The 19,614-nt window shown below is 48.2% G+C and overlaps 4 protein-coding genes across 4 annotated transcripts; all 4 read right to left on the bottom strand.

Annotated features, from left to right (window-relative positions):
- Window positions 1-590: 590 nt before the first annotated feature.
- On the bottom strand, window positions 591-3,102 carry BDV27DRAFT_34958 (SKN1/KRE6 family beta-glucan synthesis-associated protein). The gene is made up of 6 exons (XM_032076390.1): window positions 2,210-3,102; window positions 1,973-2,153; window positions 1,819-1,920; window positions 1,246-1,768; window positions 712-1,189; window positions 591-654 (listed from the first exon to the last, which is right to left on the bottom strand). The coding sequence occupies exons 1-6, from the start codon at window positions 2,845-2,847 to the stop codon at window positions 603-605; spliced, it is 1,974 nt and encodes a 657-aa protein (XP_031923884.1). The 5' UTR covers window positions 2,848-3,102; the 3' UTR covers window positions 591-602.
- A 4,740-nt stretch (window positions 3,103-7,842) lies between these two features.
- BDV27DRAFT_148363 (uncharacterized protein) lies at window positions 7,843-8,455 on the bottom strand (the record flags this gene model as incomplete). The annotated part of the gene is made up of 2 exons (XM_032070899.1): window positions 7,843-8,117; window positions 8,218-8,455. The coding sequence occupies 2 exons, from the start codon at window positions 8,453-8,455 to the stop codon at window positions 7,843-7,845; spliced, it is 513 nt and encodes a 170-aa protein (XP_031923883.1).
- Window positions 8,456-9,018: 563 nt separating this feature from the next.
- On the bottom strand, window positions 9,019-10,818 carry rpL3 (60S ribosomal protein uL3). The gene is made up of 6 exons (XM_032068198.1): window positions 10,717-10,818; window positions 10,610-10,641; window positions 10,456-10,513; window positions 10,229-10,385; window positions 9,484-10,157; window positions 9,019-9,422 (listed from the first exon to the last, which is right to left on the bottom strand). Coding segments are annotated over exons 1-6 (1,179 nt in total). The 5' UTR covers window positions 10,719-10,818; the 3' UTR covers window positions 9,019-9,166.
- A 353-nt stretch (window positions 10,819-11,171) lies between these two features.
- Window positions 11,172-15,307, bottom strand: cyc8 (putative transcriptional corepressor Cyc8). The gene is made up of 8 exons (XM_032068197.1): window positions 14,526-15,307; window positions 14,243-14,446; window positions 14,104-14,186; window positions 13,863-14,042; window positions 13,712-13,804; window positions 13,502-13,658; window positions 13,193-13,437; window positions 11,172-13,136 (listed from the first exon to the last, which is right to left on the bottom strand). Exons 1-8 carry the CDS (start codon window positions 14,698-14,700, stop codon window positions 11,667-11,669), a joined length of 2,607 nt encoding a protein of 868 aa, XP_031923881.1. The 5' UTR covers window positions 14,701-15,307; the 3' UTR covers window positions 11,172-11,666.
- Between the last annotated feature and the right edge of the window lie 4,307 nt (window positions 15,308-19,614).

The raw sequence follows: 19,614 nt of genomic DNA, 5'->3' as shown, positions 1-19,614 counted from the left end.
ATGACTATCTTTCTCAAATGCGAAGCGCTTTTTTGCGCCCTAGATTTCGTACATACCACAGCCTCGTTTTCGTCGGTAAGAAGACGGTCCATAAATCGTCGGACAACGTGTTCTATCGTAAAATAAGAAGAGCGCAATGACTCGAGCCCCCACAGGTTTTGTTAACAGACAAGGAAAAGTTGGGAAGGAGGGAAATATCGAAAGGTATACAGACAGAAGATGACAGCGATAATACACATGTAAATGCCAGCATGCAGAGTGAAGAAGACAAACAAATACGCCCGACATGCGGTCGTCAAATCGAGCCAGACGCGCACACGAATGCGACCAATTCCAGGTCGGGCAGCTCTTTGCAGAAGGGAAATCATAATGTCCGCCGAACGCCAAAGCACAATGCCGCTAAAACGACCGGTGAGGTTCCAAAGACGCCGTTTAGCAAGGTGGGATATAAGTGAACGTGGTAGAAGTCACCATCGAGACAGTGGTGACACAAGGTTGGTACAAAGGAGACCAGGTATGTACCCAAAGGTTTTGAAGATCTTTCGGGCAGAAGTCTCGGGAGTTGAAGGGTTTCAATAGCTGGTAGGGGGAAACAGCACAACTCAGCATTCATGCATGAATGAGTTTTTGGGCCAGTCATATCCAGCATCAGACCTTGCCACTCGTCAGTAAATTTATCACTCAATACTTTCTAGAATATGGTGGGCCTACCATGTAGTTTTGTTGACGTTTTGGTACGCCTTGGGATGTTTTGCGATATACTCCGTTGTTTCATAGCCCGGTGGGTCACAGGTAAGACTGAGGTTGTCTGGATCCTGGTAGACCCGGAGGTAATCGAAACGCATGTACCCAGGCAAAAATTTCTTGATGATGTCATCAACTGGAGCGAAACTGTATGCCATACCCAAGTTCATGATGATAGACAGCGGTTCCATAGGAATCACCCGCTGGCCGATGTTGCCGTTGGGCCCGAGGGCTCTACCGTCGAGAGTCCATGTCTTATCCTCACCGACATACCAGGTGATATTGCCACGGGCGCCGGGTGTGTAGTCGAAGGCGTAAACCTGGTACTGTGTTCCATTGTACCAGTCATTATTGAGGTTGCTGAGCCCAGACATGGCCTGTTGATAGGGCCCGCCACGATAGCTGTTAATCTCTGTGATCTTGGGATCGTATACAGCTGCGTATTCTGCCATACCGTTAGCAAGGCCTAACTTCCTCAATCCATACATTATGAGCACGCACCGTAATCAGGCATATACCAAATATCGAACGGGGCCATCTGCAGACTTTGAGAAACTGACCCTACCATCGTCGCCGCGTCACCGTTTAGAGCAGCAACGCTAGCTTCAATCACATCGATTTCCGGCGCGCTCCTTGATTTACCAGGGGTAGGGTGTTCTGCATTGCTGCAGGCGCATGCAGGTAGACGCATTCCAGGTAACCAACTCAGACCATCTGTAGAACTTTGATTCGGCGTGATTCCAGCATCGCACCCATCATAGTAGCTGTACGGCCACATTCCTTCCGTGGTGGCGGCATAGCCCGGGCGCCCTAGGTTACCCATTGCCCAGAAACCAGGCCAGAAACCGGACACTTCACCGTTTCCTGGCAAGGATATGCTAGCTTCCAAACGACCGCCCGTGAAACATAATTTATTCCAACTCTGAACCATGCCGGATCTATACTTCATTTCATGATTCGGGAATGCATCGAACCGAAGCTCCAATACACCGTCTTTCGTAGTAACCGCATCAGGATCGTACCACTGCAGGGTGTCAGCTGCAGACAAACCGTAGGAAACTGTCAAGAACAAACCTCAAGATCCTGCGTCACGCCGTACCAGATATCAACCGCCTGAAGAAAGGCATCGTCACCGTCATAAAACGTCCGGCCCGGCGTATTGAACTCGTCCGAAAACTATGATGATCAGTGACAGATTCAGAAGGCTCGTCAAAGTATTCGAGCTCACCACCAGCTTCCATTCCTTGCCATCAGCCGACTTCTTCGTCATTGCGGAGGCCGGAGTATCTGGGTCTATCAACCCAGTCCGCAAATTTGTAAGTATGCCTCTCTCCCCCACATCAAGACATAACGTATCCCCAGCGTCACAGACAGAGCTTGATGGTTTCTGCAGCCCTCGAACAGCAGTACTACAGAAGATTAGTTTCCACACCAGTATCTGTCCAAAGAGGGGCATAGATCATACAGAACAGGGTACCCAATGAACAGCATCAGGAGACCCAGCGTCAACAAGACTAAACCCCCACCGTTAACTATCCCTCGTCGGTTCCAAATGTCACAGTCTCGTTCTTTGTCGTTTGGATCCGGGTTGTGCAAATAATCGTCCTTCTCCACATCCTCCGGGAATAAAAGTAGACCTTCTGACGGCATGATGTTGAACTTCTCCGTAACTGTTTGTGTATTCACATCTTCCCCATCACCCTCTCCGTGAGAAGGAGTTCTCATGTCCTCATAGCGGGGGTAGAAATAGCCTCTGCTCTCACTCCCACCTTCCGAGCTCCAACTTGTCCGTCTTGACGATTGCGCAGACAAATCCGGAGATTGAAACCCGTCATACTGTTCCCGGTGCCTCTGTGGCCGCGGCGGTAACAAGAAATCTGTTGAGTCCTGTGGGGTCGGTGATCCCATCCCAGTCTGCATGGTCAAAAATGTCCCCGTCGACGTTGAATTCGACATGTCGGGTGTCAAGGCCCGTCCAATGCCCGCATGGCTAGGGACCGGTGGGCAAGTCTCCTCTGGATCACTAAATGGATCATGCTGGCCGGAATTGAGTCGAATATGAGGGGTTTCTCGCGCCGATTGGCTCATTGGGTTGTCTGACATCTTGCAATACGTTTGTATTGATTGTGCCGTGGGTGATCTGTAACCACTGTTGGGACACCCACACACACACACACACACACACACACACACACACACACACACGAATTTGTGGTTTGTTGATGGAAGAGCGAGCCCTAATTTCACCCTTCAATAGCCTTGAGAGTGCTTCTTCCTGAATCCTGGTCGCGTCGCAAATGGTATCGATAATGCGCGCTGGTGGGCAGGTATATTCTTTAAGCCCTTGGTGTACAACCGATCAAAAAGCTACCATCCGCGATTCCATCCAGATGGTGTTCCAGCAGACTGCAGCAGTGTTAATTAGATATTAATCCACCCCGGCTCTCGGTAATGACTGGCTCCGTGACAAAGGCGAAAAAGAGCGACGAAGGATGCGCTATGGGTATCAAGAGGTAAACAAGACTACGAACGAGTGGACGGGACACTGAATCCCGATGCGCATTTGTCTCTGGAAGGTTGGCGAACGTACACGAGCACAGACGGTATCAGTGTATCAGGACCAAAACAAGCAGAAAGGATTAAAGAGCGTGCATATGTTGAGATGAATGGGCGGTGATAATCGACGGCGAAGGGGTAGATTGACGTTTAGACGGAGAGGAGGGGGAGAAGAAGAAAGAAGAAAGGAAGAGAGAAACAAAGAAAAGGCACCAGTGGGCGCAATTGGAATGAAGGTCAGGATGCCACAAAGACCTAAACTACCCAGAAGGACAGTAAGGACAGGGGAGTGGAGAGCGTTTAGTTTGTCAATGCCAATCCCTGTTTGGCTTATTCCTACATAGCATGGCAAAGCTTTTTTTCATTTATTTTTTACAAAAAAAAAAGAGAGAGAGAGAAAAAATTTACTTTCCTTCTCCAAGTTTATACCTAAACAGTTTACCAATAATAATAATCCAGAATAATAATACAGGCAGTGTCGTAGAATGAAAAGGACAAATAAGAATCCCAAGAATAATACTGGTCCATCATGAAACCATCCAAAGACAGCAGGAATCGGCATGAAAGGTACCACCGACGGTCCTGTTGTTATCAGAAAGATACAAGACCACAAGAATGCTTTAAAATAGGTCCCCTCCGGGGATCATTGGCCACTAAGACCCCTGCAAGTGGAGATCATCGCCCTTTTTCTTTGGGCGATTCACAGCCTAGGGAAATGAGTAAAGAAGGTGGCCCGGTGGCGTCTGCAGGTCCTTTGGCTAACGTTGGTTCGAAGGTGACGAGAGAAAACTCGGTCCTGCAGGTACTGCTCGGCGAGTATGTTTGTTTCCTCAGCGGTCTAGACTTTGACCCTTCAGGGGAAGAATTCCAGTTCCGTCCATTGTTTTTCCTTCCCGTTGTCGAACCCCTTGGGTGGTTCACCGGGATATTTCATAGCTGCCTCAAACCGAAGCATCCACCCCACCCAGTGAGTTTCAGGAATGCTCAGGAAGAATTTCGTTGCTACAGTCCAAGAGAAATGGTAGCCTGTTCCATGGAATCTCGAGATCGTTGTCAAGTGGACCGGCAAACCCTAAGACTCGGCAACTAAGCGTTATTTGACTGTCTAGCGCCATATTGAAGTCTTTTAGTGCAGGGTTCATCAACCTGGTGGATTCGGTATTGTATGGTAATCGTCCCGGTTAAAGACGGCCTTCAACTAACTACGCCGTTCTACAGAGTACTACTACGGTGATATGGATAGATGTCCAATTGCTACAGTGCACACTCCCACTATTTACTCATCACGAAGTACACCCTATATTAACAGATTATCACGACTGTCTGAAGACATCTCCATTGCATCAAACCCTCGGGTTCAATGATTGGCACGCCAAGACCCCTTCCAGAAGAACCTAACCCTAGAACTTATTTCCTTTTTCGCTCTTAGACGATCGCTAATCTTTTGGATAAGTAAAAGGAAAAAAGCAAAAGGAAAAACAAGGCGAACAGTATTATCTCCGATGAGTGCCTCACATGGATGCTCCTATATATATATCTATCTATCTATCATTCCTGAACACGCGTCCTAGCCGTTAACCTTAAAAGGCTCTGGATAGATCAGATCTACTCCTGTGACAAAGCAACGACCCTGTCGTCATCGCAACAAACAGGTTACCAGGCCAGAAAGAAGAAGAAGAAGGCAATGAGGCTTAATAGCCAAAGTGAACGTATAGCATACTCCATGGCTAATTGTCTTAGTCCTGGAATTTTGTGACCCATTGTTTACTCTTCCCCTCATTCCATCAGACAAAGCTCATACGTAGCAACCTTCCGCCATTCCTGGTGATCTTCTATCACCCCCGCTGAAACTCGCAAAACATGGCGGGAAGTATGAAGACCAAGAGATACCCATTGGCATATCTATTGCTTTCCGTGGGATACTACCATTGACTGACACACTGGACCGGTGGTCACTACTTGTAAAGTACAGCAGTGATCTTTCATCCTGTCAGTTGAGACTAAGATCACCAGCAGATCACCCGAGACGCGTTTGATGTTAGCCACATCATCTCCTCTGTACATAGATGACAGTTGATACATCTACCGAATCGCCTGTGAGCTGCAAATAAAGCCACAACCCCTCTATCAACCACCTCTAAGATTGATGTCATAGCTCCCAATCCTTCCTGAGGATAAACATCTCGGTGTCGGCAACGGCTTGAGATGCATGCAATGAGGAGCAACACCTATCCACATCCGACCCAATCACCGTCCACACCATTCGGGCAGCTCAAATCCTTTCGAGTAATGATCAGAGATCAACAATGCTTGGCCTCTTGGTCCAGAGTATATATATGTATGTATGTATTTAAGAACTGCGGTTCCCCTTCACCACCATCGTGCTTCAAGATAACGTTGTTAGCGGTACCAAAGCAATACCTTAGCGGGGCTCACCGTTTACCCTGGTAATTTACCAGGACAACCCTAATATACTTAGTCTGGCAGGGACGCGTGTTAAACCCATCCATCCCGAGACATGCCCCAGTTCGATGGTCCCATGCGCCATGATAACAATCGCCCGAACAAAAATAACACCAGAAGCCCTTTTTCCCTCCAAGTGGGGCGCGTACTTGGTTTTGTACTGATTTACCTTTCTCACCTGAGACAGTTTGCGTTGTTGATTGTGCAAATTGTATTCTGTACAGGACTATGGAATTGTCTTCCATGTGAGATTTAAAAGAAAAAGAAAAAAAGAAAAAGAAAAAGAGAAGAAAAATAATTAAAATACATAAAAATACATAAAAAAGATGATCGTATTCGTTTTTCTCACTCTTGCCCTCCGCCTGCACCAACAACAGGGACGAGGAACCGCCCCTTGCTCATATCTTTTCTTACTATTTTTTTCCTCTTCCTACTATTTTTTTTGTTTTTTATTTCCTTTTATTTTACCTTTCTGCCTATCGTTTCTCCCTCTTTGTGCTACACACACACACACACACACACACACACACACACACACAGAACCACACAAACATAAGCACAATACAGAATGGATGCCTAAAATAAATCAATAAACCAGTACTCTGCATTCCCTCCGCCAAAAACACATGAATTAGTAGAAACCACTACACAACCCCAACCCCTCCAAATCTACACCCTAACTCCACACTGGAGTACATACATACGTACATACATCCACCCACACCCACCCACTGGGACCCCTTTCACGGGGTTTTGTTTCTTCAAGACCCTCCAAACCCCATTTCCCTCTGGGTAACATGCATGGCACCCAACCTGCATCGACCCCAAACATATAGTAGAACCGCCGTACCACATCTAACAGTCAGATGATGGTCATCTTAACCACATAGAAAATTCATATCTTCCAAGAAAAGAACTCTGAGCCATTAATGCAACATACATACATACATACATACATGCATACATGCATACATATATATATATAAGATCCATTACTCTTTTTGCAACTGTAATTTGTTTTCTGTTGCGGTGGGGGAGAATCATTTCTTTACTCTTTTTTTTTTTTTTTTTTTTTTTTTCTTTTTCTTGCTATGAAAGAAACCGAGACAACATATAACCTATTCTGATGAACAGTTTGGAGGCTGCGGATCGGGGCGCAGTTTGCTTTGTGTGTTTTTGACCCACGATAGATAACCTTTTTTTTTTTTTTCCTTGCCCTTTTTCTCTTTCAAGGTGCTAAATACCTTGCGTTCTGAGACAAATGGGGACCATGTTCAGACCACGAGGCTATCTTGACAAGCGTTAGTGGGTATTCTATTCTTGGGTAGTTCTTTGGACTTTTCAAGTTACATGAATCAGATTGAAATACTTATGCTGTGTGTTGCGTGGTGGGTTTTTGAGTCATGGGTTCCCGGCAGTAACTCCTAGGTAGGTATAAATGAATGTAGCTCTCGGGCCCTTGCTGTGGTGGGCCTATTTAATGTATCTTGTTGGGGGGGGTGTTCCTTGTATGTTGTTCCGTCTACTCCTACTCGTCGGCTAGAATGTGTATTCGTTCTTTCTTTCTTTTTAGGATTTTGGTTTGGACTTAACTGGTAATGCATTTATGGGTATCTGTTCATGGTAAGTAGTACGGAGTATCTCCATGCTAAGTCTAGTCTAGTAGTAGTAACCAACAGATCTTGGTTGTATACCTGTGTTGGGTTTATTTGCAGGTAGTACTATGTGTGACCAAGGCCAATTGGTTTAAGACGTTATCTAGTTTTAAATGCTGCTTGTTCTATTCAATGTTTCTGGAGTATCATGGGACACATTTATATGCTTCTTTCTTTCTGCCAGGATTTACCATAAGACGGTCTCAGAAAGGACAAAGAAACAAAAGCAAAGGAAGGAAAGAAAAGAGGATGACATGAACTCGAATGCATAAGTATATAATTTCATTCGCACGGACCATTCTCAACTATTATAATCCTCTCTCTTCCATATATACACCCACGAAGATAAATAAAGTAAAAAGAGTGGAAAGAGAACACTTCTCCGATCCACTCTTAAACAGTCTGCCTCACCCACAAAGCACCACTAAGTCTCAACAGACTTCGTCCTCAATCCCACAACCAACGACTTCTCAACATCCACCGCAAGAATATAATACTCAATCCGCGATGGCCCAACCTCAACCCGATAAACCTTCACATCCACCGCCGATTCATCTCCCCCAGACGACTCCGCCACGGCGGCGCGAACCGCGCGCAGCGCAGACGGGTACTGATTCTTCGGATCAAATGAAGATGGCGACATAGTAGTAATCGATGATGAAAGATCCGCATTCGGCGAGATCAGACTGGATAGATGCGCTTTGGTAGATGTAGTTAGCATGGATCACTTGAGATTGACTGTTTTCGGTGAACTGCCTCTTTGAGGTTGTGAAAACTAGGGCTTACAAGAGTCACGTACAAGGATCAGGGAAAATTCCTCTAGATGCGCCCTCCCATCGCAGTGCGACAGGTTCGAACGGTTCATCGGTTTCAGAGATGTAGTAGGCGTCGACTGAAGTCAGGGGAGTTGGGATGCGGACGCCCGTTTCGACTGTTTCGGTACGAACGGCGGGAGAGTCCTGTGTTTGTTGAGCTCGCCCGGTGTCCAGGTCTGCGTTGGCCTTGTTCAGGAAGTTCATGTACGCGTCGTCAGACATTGTGCGCGAGATGGTGGGTTGGAGAGGGGTACGTGGTGAAACAGTGATGTTGTCGCGGGTTCGGTGAGGGCTCACGAAGAGTATCCTATGAAGATGGCGGATTTGGCAAGAGGAAGAGGGATAGTTCTTGAGTGGAAGTTGGATGAATGAAGGGAGGAGGGGAAGTTTGCGGACTTCTGGCGATGAGATTGAAGCCCAACACCAGATGCGATCAATGACGCAATGCCCTCGGCGGCTGAGCGGCATGGGGATTGGATGCTGAGAGTTGTACGGGAGTTTTGCCACGGAAGAAAGGGTTCGGGCTGTGGACAGTCAAGTATTATGGAGTCAAGCACGGTCTTCAGAGTTCGATGGAGCTGATCGCTACCGTAGAACAGAGAGGAGCATACAAAGGGCATGAAAGAGTCATGTCTTCCAAAGTTTAAAGGTATTTCTTCTGGACTGCGTCAGGGAGGCGCCAAGGTTTTCCCACCGCACAAATTGCAATTCGATACTATAGTGCAGTGCAGATTGCCAGAAATGGACATTCCTACAGGAGAATTTTTCTGCTCGTCGAGGGCGGTCTTTTGAATGTCATGAAATTTGCCTTGCAGCTACGTAAACCTAATAGAAAATGACGATCTCCAGTCGCACCCTAGACTTGGAAGGTATTCGCTTTTTTATTGAAAAAATAAATAATTTGCACTACACCGTATCATATCCATAAACACCTTAAGCGGAAGTAACAAGGTCCTTCTTGAGGGTACCCAAGAAAGCGCGCTTCTCCTCGGGGGTCTGGAAGGCACCGTGGCCGAACTCGGAAGAGGTATCGACCCACTTGAGCTCGATCTTCTCGGTGGCCTTGCGGCTGGTCTGGGGGTAGAGAGTCTTGCGCAGGGTCATGACACGCTTCTTGACACCAGGGACGCAACCCTTGAGCATGACGAAGTCGTTCTTAACCTCACCATAGCGGACGAAGCCACCCATACTGCGGGATAGTTAGTCACTGCATGTCAACCCACACAGAGGTCATTCCACGGGGTACTTACGGAGTGATCTGCTTCTTGGAGATATCGAAGTCGGTGGAGGCGTTACCCTCGTCGGTGCCCTTACCGATACGGTAGACCTTGTGGTTGCAGGAGGTACGGTGGTGGTAACCCATCTGACCAGCACGGGCAACAGTCCACTGGACGTGGTTAGGGTGCCAGGCACCGATACAGGCGACCTTACGCAGACCCTTGTGGGTCTTACGGGGAAGCTTCTTGGTACCCCAACGGCTGGTGACACCCTGGAAACCGTGACCCTTGGTGACAGCAATAACGTCGATCACCTCGTCCTTCTCGAAGACGGAGTCGATCTCAATGGTCTTCTCGAAGAGGTTGCGGGCGAAGTCAACCTTGTCGGCAACGGAGCCACCGTTGACCTGGATCTCCATAAGATGGGCCTTCTTCTGCTTGAGAGGGGTCTTGCGGATCTGGGTGTGGGCGAGCACACGGACGACAGTGCAGTACTTCTTGATGCGCTCAAGCTCGCGGGTGATGGAGGCACCGCTCTCCTCAGCGTGCTGCTTGGCGTACTTGGTGAAGGCCTTCTTCTTGCTCTTGTACCAGTTCTTGTAGAAGCGGCGCTTGACCTCGTCGCTCAAGTGCTCAGCCCAGACGGTGGTGAGAGAGCGGAGACCACGGGGAGTCTCAATGTAACCGACGACACCGATAGCGACAAGCTAGATAAGATTTGTGAGTACGTTGCACTTACGCACCCACTGGGGTCAAATAATTGATAGGTGTAACATACGGGAGGGGTCTCGATGACGGTGACAGCCTCGACAACCTCCTTCTTGTGCATCTTGGCACCGGGTCTGTCAAGGTCACGGACAACAGTGGTCATACCGGCCTTGTAACCCATGGAGGCCGTCAGGTGGACGGGCTTCTTGGGGTCATCCTTGGGGAAGCTGTCGTGGGTCTCAGTATCCTGCCTTCCAATATCCCATTTGAACATGGAAATTTTCATCCAAAACTAACCTCTTGACCTTTCCACGGTGTCTGGCAGCGCGCTTGCGGGGCAGGTAGGCAAGGGAGCCTGTGAAGAGTTGTGTCAGTAGGACGCACACAAAACACACTCACGACCTCAAAATTCGAAGTCGCCCGAAAAAAAACTGAGCAAAGATTGACGAACCGTGCCGAGGCGCTTCGTACTTCCGGTGACTCCTGTTACAGAGAATAAAAATCAGCGATTTGATTCTTTTGAGGACATGATGGCATTGCGCCAGCGTGGTAACTCACATCTTGACCCTGTTGTCGTTAGTCGTCGAAGTGGTGAGTGACAGTGTCTATCTCTGAATCGGCCGCAAAGTCATATTTTGCACGCTTAACGAGTGTGGGCTGACCTAAGCGATGCCGCCGCTAATCCCGTTAAGGTTAGGTACTGCCGCGACGGTAAGCGACTCCCAATTTGTGCCTGAGGCACCATTGATGTTCGGCCACCATACCATTATTAGTAACTTCGGCGGTTCCTTCTGACCCCATAACGTTGTACGTAACCAGTGAAAGCCCTATCAGTACAACAGGACGACTACGGTTACTTAGTACTACTTAGTACTACTTGATACCTCTCCCGTTGCACATGGAGAATCGGCCCCGGCCGCTCCAGACACGGGCTAAGGGTCGTACAGAAGGTTCGGTAGCACCTACCACCAAACCTTACTGCCTTACTACGCATTAAAATGAAAACCACTAGCTCATAAAGTACTTGATCTAGTTTGCCATTTTTTGTTGTTGCTACCTTCAATCATCAAGAGTTAAAAAGACTAAGACAGGAGATGAGAACGGATGGGTTGTCGCAGGGCATACAAATGTAAGAAAACAGAAAAATTTAGAAAAAATAGAATAGATACAATAGCACAAAGTGGGAAACGTGCATCGCCTTCCTAATGTGCCGTTCGGAGTCATACAATACAGACCAAGTGGCTAAGGTAGCAGACAAATGTGAACGCCACCAGGAAATGGTAGGCCCAAAAGTAGAGGGAAATCAAGGGAAGGGGGTAGAAAGAGATGAAATATATAGATAGTAAAAAGAGAAGAAAAGAAAAGAAATCGGAGTAGAAGTAAGCGAAGGCAACAAGAAGTCTCATAATGATAACTTCATGTGAGCTTTTTTGTTTCAGGCTCAGTCCATAGGCAACATGGTACATTCATCAATGGAGACAGTAGGAAACTCATATGTAGTGGCGTCCCTAGGCTGTTGACTCCGGTTTCGACTGTGAAGTCTGGCTGCCATTGGTGGCATTGTTGGTATTGTTTGATCCGCTGGCAGGAGGGCTGCCCTTTACAGCAGTGCTGGCTCTTTTATCATCATCGCCATCGTCATCATAGTTCTCGTCCACGTCCATCTTCCGCGCAGCTGGTTCATGAGCAGGGGGTTGCTCGCCGCGGGCCGGCTCCTCCTTAACCTGCACAGGAGCAGAAGGTCCAGGCTGTGGTCCGTTAGCTGCCGGAGCAGACCCTTCAGCCATTGGAGGAAGACCAGAGCCAGAGGCGTGTGGTGGCATGTGCTGGATGGATGGCAGCGTCGGAGGATGATGAGCCGCCTCAGAAGGATGGTAACTTTCGTTGATACGACGTTGGTCTTCGCGTCGAACTTCAGACGAGCTACGACGCTGCATCTCGCCGGGGGAAGGCATGCGGTTTGGAGGACTGACACGACGAGGAAGCTGCTCATCGAGACGAGCACGGCTTTCCTCATTCGCAATCTTCTTAACGGGTGCGGACTCAGATTCCCACTCGCGAGCACGCTTCATTGCAGATGCGGGACGATCTTCACGTTCGCGAGCAGCGGCCTCAGCGGCAGTGATGGCGGATGGAGGCGCGGGTGCACCGCCCGCAATTCCAGTGCTGCCAGCGCCCTGTACAGGAGGCACGCTAGGACCGTGATGATACTGCTGGTGTGGGTAAGTGGAACCAGGAGACGAGGGTCGCTCATCACGGATAGGCCTGATCTCAGCCGGAGGGGTGAATGGGCGATGATAAGGGGGTAAAGGGCCGCCAGAAGTAGGAGCACCATTAGGCGCACCGGGAGCAAAAGGGGGCCCTGCGGGGGCAGGAGGTAACGGTCCTCGAGTTGCCGAAGGCAAACCGCCAGCACCACTAGGGGCACGCTCGTGAGACGGGGCAGGTGGGTTTGCAATCTGAGGAAGTGCATGTGCAGGCGCGTACACGCCCTGGCCGGCTAGTGCAGTCTTCGGGGAACGAGCTGTGGTAGGCTGAGGACGGACAGCGTCGGGGAAGCCCCTTCCTGGCTCCTGGCGTGGGCTGGGTTGCTGAATAGCTGCGGGGGCTCGAACCGCATCTCTGTGGTCAAATCCATTTGCCGCCTGGGCTTGAGCGTGAGCCTGAGATTGAAGTTCATTGATGCCACGGTTCCAATCAGCAATCTGCCTTGGTGGAGCAGGGGGCTGGGGAGGAGGACCACCAGTCGGTGCCGGTGCACCCCATTGAGGAGCGGGAGGTCCTCCAACACCAGTCTGGTAGGCCTGCGGGTGGACATCCTGAGGTTGAGGAGCCGGCGCATTGCTCTGGTTGGTGCCTGACAACTGACTCTGAAGGAGCTGCAGGCGTGCTTTGATGTGGACGTTGCTCGGGTCCAGATCGGCAGCACGACCGTACGCGTCGAGAGCATCCGTAATTTGGTTGTTGCAGGATTCGTACTGGATAGAAAGTTAGTCTCATCCATTGGTGTCTTCTCGGGTATCCGTGAGCTTACCAGAGTTCCCAAGTCATACCAAACTTCCGAAATGTAAGGATTTAGGCGAATAGCACGCGAGTAGGCATCCAACGCATCGCGGTACTGATTGATTTGGTAATAAAGTACACCAATAGAACACCAGAAAGTTGGGTTCCGACCGTCCCGGTAGACGGCTTGTTGGTAGGCCTCGTACGCCTTGGGATACTTGGCTTGGGACATGTAGCATCGGCCAAGCAGGTACCAACTCTGCGCATCCGTGTTGTCTATCACAAGCACAGACCGTTAGACTCGTCACTTTCTTCTTTTAAACCATGCTTAGAAACCTACCTGCGCTAACCGATTTCTCAAGGTACTCGATTGCCTTTTCCTGGCTGGCGTAGCTGTTGCTCTGTTGGTGATACAGCCACCCAAGCTGTTGCAAAACCTTCGCGTGATTCGGATCACGATCAAGAACCCGCCTATAGGCTTGTTGCGCCGAATCAAACTGCCAGGGTTAGCTCGAGCCTATCTTTAAACATGGTGGGTTAGAAAACTCACGTCTTTTTGTTGCTCGTGGACATGGCCAATCTGAAACCAGATATCTTCCTCCGTGAGAGGACGTGGGGGATCGGTGACAATATATTTGAAGCACTGGAATTAAAGAATCAGGGAAATGACCAGATTTTGACTTTGACGCATAGATACTAACCTCCAGACTCTGGTTAAACTTCTGCTGCTGCTTGTAAATTATTCCCAATCTAAAGTAGATCTCGTTGGCTTTCTCGAAATCAGGCGCCATTCTCATGACCTGGGAGAAGGCTTCTTCGGCGTGGTCGAGGGAACCATAACGATCGTAAAGGATACCGATACCGTACCACAATTTGGGTTCCTATTAAAACGATCATGAGTTAGGCTGATGTTATGTTATATAGAGAATCGGCCCAACATACCTTAGGATCACGCAGATGATAGAGCGCTTGCTGGTAAGAGGTATATGCCTCTTGCAAATTATCCATCATGAGATGACAATGACCTGAGCTGCTAGTCAGTCAACTGCTCGTTGCAGGTATGTTGTTAGTGAACACATACCCAAACTGCCCCATGTTTCGCCGCTCGTTGGGTCCAACTTCAGAATATTCTGCAAATATTCAATCGCCTTCGGAAATTGTTCCTTGGTCCGCAGGATGCAGGATATCGCATTCATTGCAGGAATAGACCATTGATTATGCCTCAAAGCCTGTTCGTATGCATTCATAGCACCGTCAAGGTCTCCCATCAGTTCAGTTAGACCACCTAGGAGAAGCGGTCAGTGTACGTGTCGCGTGAGGGCTTAAAAGGGCTATGGAAAAACATGCGCAATGTCTTAACGTACCAATTTGAAGCCACACCTGCTCGTTCAGCGCGGCAATCTTTTGAGCAGTGCTCATGGGAGGTCCCTTCTGGCCCTGCGATTGCAAAGGCATGTGACCATTAACCTGCGGATGAGCAGCAAGATGGCCATGGTGAGGTGTGACGCCTCCTGTGGGCGATGGCTGGGTGTGAGCCATAGTCAAGGTGAGACACTAGACGAATCGTAAAGTAACCGAGCTTCGTGATGTTGTAGCTTCGGACCCCATAAACCCTGCGACACGATGATGCAATCCAACCACTCACGGAACCACGATGTAGGTCTACGCGCGTACCAAGGCCCAACGGTTCCCGCAAGCGCAACTTTTTCTTTTCGAGGCCACTCTCAATGACAATCGTGATTCAGGTCGAGATTGTCAATTTAATAAGCCTTGGCGCCTTGACCAGAATGGTTGAAAGTTCCGTTCAATCACGCGCTTCGCCGGGAGTGAAGCTGATGTACGGAAGACAGAAGCGCCAAGGATCGCGCACAGTCAATCGCCCTGATGTAGAACTGAAAGGCCAGCACCGTAGGACCGAAAGATTGCGAAAGTATGCGAAGGTAATATGAAAAGGGGAAGGGCCTCGGCCGGCGAGAGTTGGCGCTATGAGTAAGGCACAACCCAATAGCCGAGAAAGGGAGGGTGGGTAACGGAAGGGGAGAGGAAAGGAATTGAGATGCAAATGGAGGTAATGAAATGTATAGGGAACAGGGCAAAGTCACCAACAGGAAAAAGCGAAGAAAAAGGAAAAGCAAAGGAAAGAAGCAGAGGAAAGCGAGAGAGAAGGAAGAAGAGGAAGAGGAGAGAAAGGTCGAGGGGCTGGTGGTAGAGGGTGAAATTTGCCAAGCGGCGCTAGTGGTTGTGCAGCTCTCGAGCAGTCAGCGAAAGCAAAGGAAAGCACGGAAAAAGGTGAGATGGCGGTCGTCCGGCGCCAAGCCGAAGACAGACAGCTTACGACCAGGAACGGTCTAGTGGGTGGGGACAATCTGGAGTCGTGTCCGCGGGTATTTACAGTTAATATTTTCCGGGCACCGGAATCTCAGGTGTGCGCATTTGAATGCAGGAGCAAAGTACAACAGGGTACAGGGAAGATCGTCTCCCTCGTTGACTTGTCTTACCCAAGGTCTTGATAGATCCCAGTCGAGTCAGTGCACAAAATCTATTTGACACGAATGGGAATTTTTCTATATTATTCCCACGATTTTTTATTCTTCTTTTCTACAAAGTATGTCTTCTATTGACAGTCTATCTATATCCACGCTCATCATGGTTTCGAGGACTTTATGGATTTACTGATAAATGATCATATTTTTCGCTACGCAACTCTAATATTCTACATTTCACTGTGGCTTTTTCGATACAGGAGTATGAGAGGGATGGAAAGAGGAGGCTCACGTTGGCGAGCGGGGCGCAAAGTGTGATAAATAGTAGCATGGACCTTAGTGCAGAGAAAAGTAGCAAATTAGAATTAATTAAAATTAGTAGACGACGTACACTACTAAAATATTAACTGTAGGAAAACGGAGTAGGTAAGTATGATTTAAGCGGGTTTAGAAAAAAGAAAAAATCTTTATTTTTATTTTTATTTTTATTTTCAAATTTTAGTTTCAATGGAGTCGAACCGTCCCGAAACAGGGCAGTGTCTGACGAGGATGCAAGCGCCGGAGCCAGAAAAGCAACTCCAGGGATTGCAGGACGTAAGTCGAGTAGCACGAACCCCCGGTTGTGACTCGCCGAGAGGCTGCGGGTGGACCATGGAACATGGACCCACCGACCCTCTCTTCCCCGTGCCATTAATTATTATTTAATAAAATATGGCATTATTTACGAAAGTGCCACCAATAATTCCTGACTGCCCTGGTGGGTCTTCAACCGACATACATGACTGGCGTTATGGCCATAAGCTCAACTACCTAAGCTCCCGGCAGCCTAGTTAGGCATGAGGCAGTCTCCACTTGGGCCACCTGCAAATGTTGCAGTGGCCCCCAATAATCCCAGAAACTGGCTTCCCTCCTCCGTACTAACCGTCTGCATCTTAGACTGTGCCGGACAATACGCACATATGGAGTAGGACCCTCTGCGGCCCATTCTCCAATCCCCATGCTCCCAAACTCAGGAGCAAGTAACGACTGACGGATCTCAATACTACCAATATCCGGGCCAACCCCTCTCTTCCTCCACCCTCCTTCAAACGTCTCTTTCCCCCTCCCTCCACCATCTGACACTGGCATACAAGAGTACGTCAACCTGGCTTGCATATCCCCGGCGACAGGGATCGGTTGAGGTAAACGGTCAGTGCTCGCTTACAGGGGATTGCTGCATATGTTGATATGGCTTTTTTTTTTTTTTTTTTTTTGCTATCTAAAACTCTCCTTCCCCTTTTTCTCTGGACCTTGGGAAGTTTTACTTCGAAATCCCTAGGTCCATAATATGGGGATAGTGGTAGTTGCGTTCAATGTTTGGCTCCAGATCCACACCAAGACGTAGTGATTCATTTGACAAGGCGACGCAGGCGGCTACAAGTGTGATACTACCCAAAGCCTTTTTTATTAAATTCTTTACCCTTTCCTCAGCTTTGCCTCTTCCGTCATGGATCGCTGAGAGACTCTGCGGCAACTGTGCTTATATAAGTACTTAGTCACCTGACAGGACAACGCACAGGAAATGCCACCAGCCACCCTAGCGGCAGCCACAGATTCCATCAAGTGGGGCCTTTCCGATGCTGATCCGTCGGCTTTTCAGTTGATCTTGATAAGTTGATACATCACCTGAGTGGGCCGATCTTTTCTTTTTTTTCTATTTTTCATTTTTCATTTTCTGTGATTAAGCCCCTTCCACAACAATGAATAATGGGCCGTTCTAAAGATGCCAGACTCCTCACTAGCACATCCACACACCCACACTATCTCCATTCCTTCGCTTAGGTGGTGCTTCGTTCCCACAAGGGTCCCTAACTTTGAGGTTTCTAACGCCGGGAATCCTAACTAACTTTAGGCGGGCCACCCGACATCCTTAACCCTTTCCCTTGTTAGGGGGAAAGTGGTCTCCTAGCGTGAGTCTACTCTGTCGTTCACGCCCCCCTATACTGTACATCTCGGCACTCCGTTTTGTCGGGGCCGAGTCTCAGCCCTGAATCTCCGAACAATCTCATCTCTGGGGGGTGAAATATTTTGCTATGATCGAATGATCTACTGCACTAGTTATTCAAGCTAGCTTGTGCCCTGTGCTATGTACATACTATGAAGATAAGAATAAGAACACGTAGTCGATTAGAAGGTTCCCATTCCGAGAACATTCTGCTCGTGGGGAGATGCCTTCATTCTTTGACTGCGTGTACTTATGTCACGTGATGATGATCCTTCAGGTGACAGCTGCTCCATACAATAACGAACCAGGGGCCGTTCGTTTGTGTTGTAAAGCAATACCATACTTACTATTCATTTACTTGTTTCCCTGTATTTAACACTGTATATGCAATCATGAAATTATCATGACAGCAATCAGCCACTGCCCGGGGTGTGTCGATCTCTATTTTAATCAAGACTAGTGGTCTCTCTTTAAAACTATCATAGCGCCGTTAAGTACAAAGGTTGTTTATTCTTTATTTTCACCTATATCAAAGGATCGCGCTAGTCTCATTTCTTCACTTAGGAGGAAGTCGACGATCTCGATTGAGAACGGAGCTGGGCGGGCGTACAGTACTTGAAATATACAGATTTCCCTATCGCACTGTAGATGCTGGTAACATTGACGACAGAAGCGAACATTGCATCCTCGCAACATACCTATATATATTTTGACACACCCTCCCTCATATTCAAGAAATATTTTGATCGTCTTCTTTGCCCGCCCAAGGGCAATGTAACATCCATTATCCCGAGCACATACCTAGCCAAGCCCAGCATAGCCGCGCACCTGAAACAGATGGTCCTAAAAAAAGGTTCGAAAAAACGGAGTCGCAGTGGACTCCAGCACATCAGAACAAAAATCAAACAGCCCGAATACAAGAATGACGATCAATGAATGCCAAGAACCTCGTAGTTACTTCCCCCCCCCACACACACCATCAAACCAGTCTACCTAGAACAAGATAGAGAGAGGTGCATAAAACGGCACACAGACACACCCCCCCAACAAATCATTTAAGCTTTGCTAACTGCAGCATGAAAATAACCCCATCAGCAAGGATGTAACACCAATCCCTGCTACGATTCTGGACTACCTGTTGCTGCAATGCAATGCATGTCTGCGGACTAGGATTGGAAGGTCCTACCTACTCGTAGTGCGGAGTACTACTAGTAAGCAAGATGGCCCAGTCGCCCATCACTCGTGTCACTTGGGCACACAGTTGACAGAAAGGATCTAATTGCTGATGCTGCGTATAGGCGAGCGCACGGGCGAGAAATGAATTGGGCGCGCTATTATTAATGCTACTACTGATCCATGTGAAGCAAAATTCATGAAAAAGAAAATAAAAAAAAAAGATATGGAAAATCGCAGGTTTCGCTTTTCTTCTTTTTCCTCTTCATCTTTCCTTGTTCCTCCTCGCTTCTTCTTCACCCATTTATCAACTAGTGTTGATATATATATATTTGAGTTACACAGCAAAGTCTGCAGTTCACCCAACAGGATCCGAATCTGTCCTGCTGTGCGTGTTGCATCGAACTGCACTCCAGGGATACGATTAACACTGCGCTGGGCAAGGATTTATACTGCACATTTACATTTACATTACAGTCGCCACAGGAATCTCCACCGTTGCACATATTCATCTCATCATCAGGATCTATGTCTATTCTGGACTATTTGACAGTTGCCATGGACAGGACCCTTTTTTCTCTTTCCCCCCACCCCCTTCCTTCTTCTTTTCTTTCTTCAAAAAATTTTTTTTTTATAAAAAAAAAGGACCCCTTTCACTTTCCCTTTCTTGAGCTCTAATCTCCCGGTAAATACCGGTCGGATCGGTCCTTGCTTCTGCTGCACTTGTTTCGGATACTTCACAATTGAAGTAAGTTCGGGGTCTGTAATGCGGCATTCAAATGATGAGGTAAATAAATAAGGCCTTGTCGATCT

This window comes from Aspergillus caelatus (genome assembly GCF_009193585.1).
Source record: "Aspergillus caelatus strain CBS 763.97 unplaced genomic scaffold BDV27scaffold_197, whole genome shotgun sequence".
In the NCBI taxonomy this organism is placed as follows: domain Eukaryota; kingdom Fungi; phylum Ascomycota; class Eurotiomycetes; order Eurotiales; family Aspergillaceae; genus Aspergillus; species Aspergillus caelatus.
The sequence above is the reverse complement of the archived record's forward strand: the minus strand, read 5'-3'. Positions and strand labels throughout refer to the sequence as shown.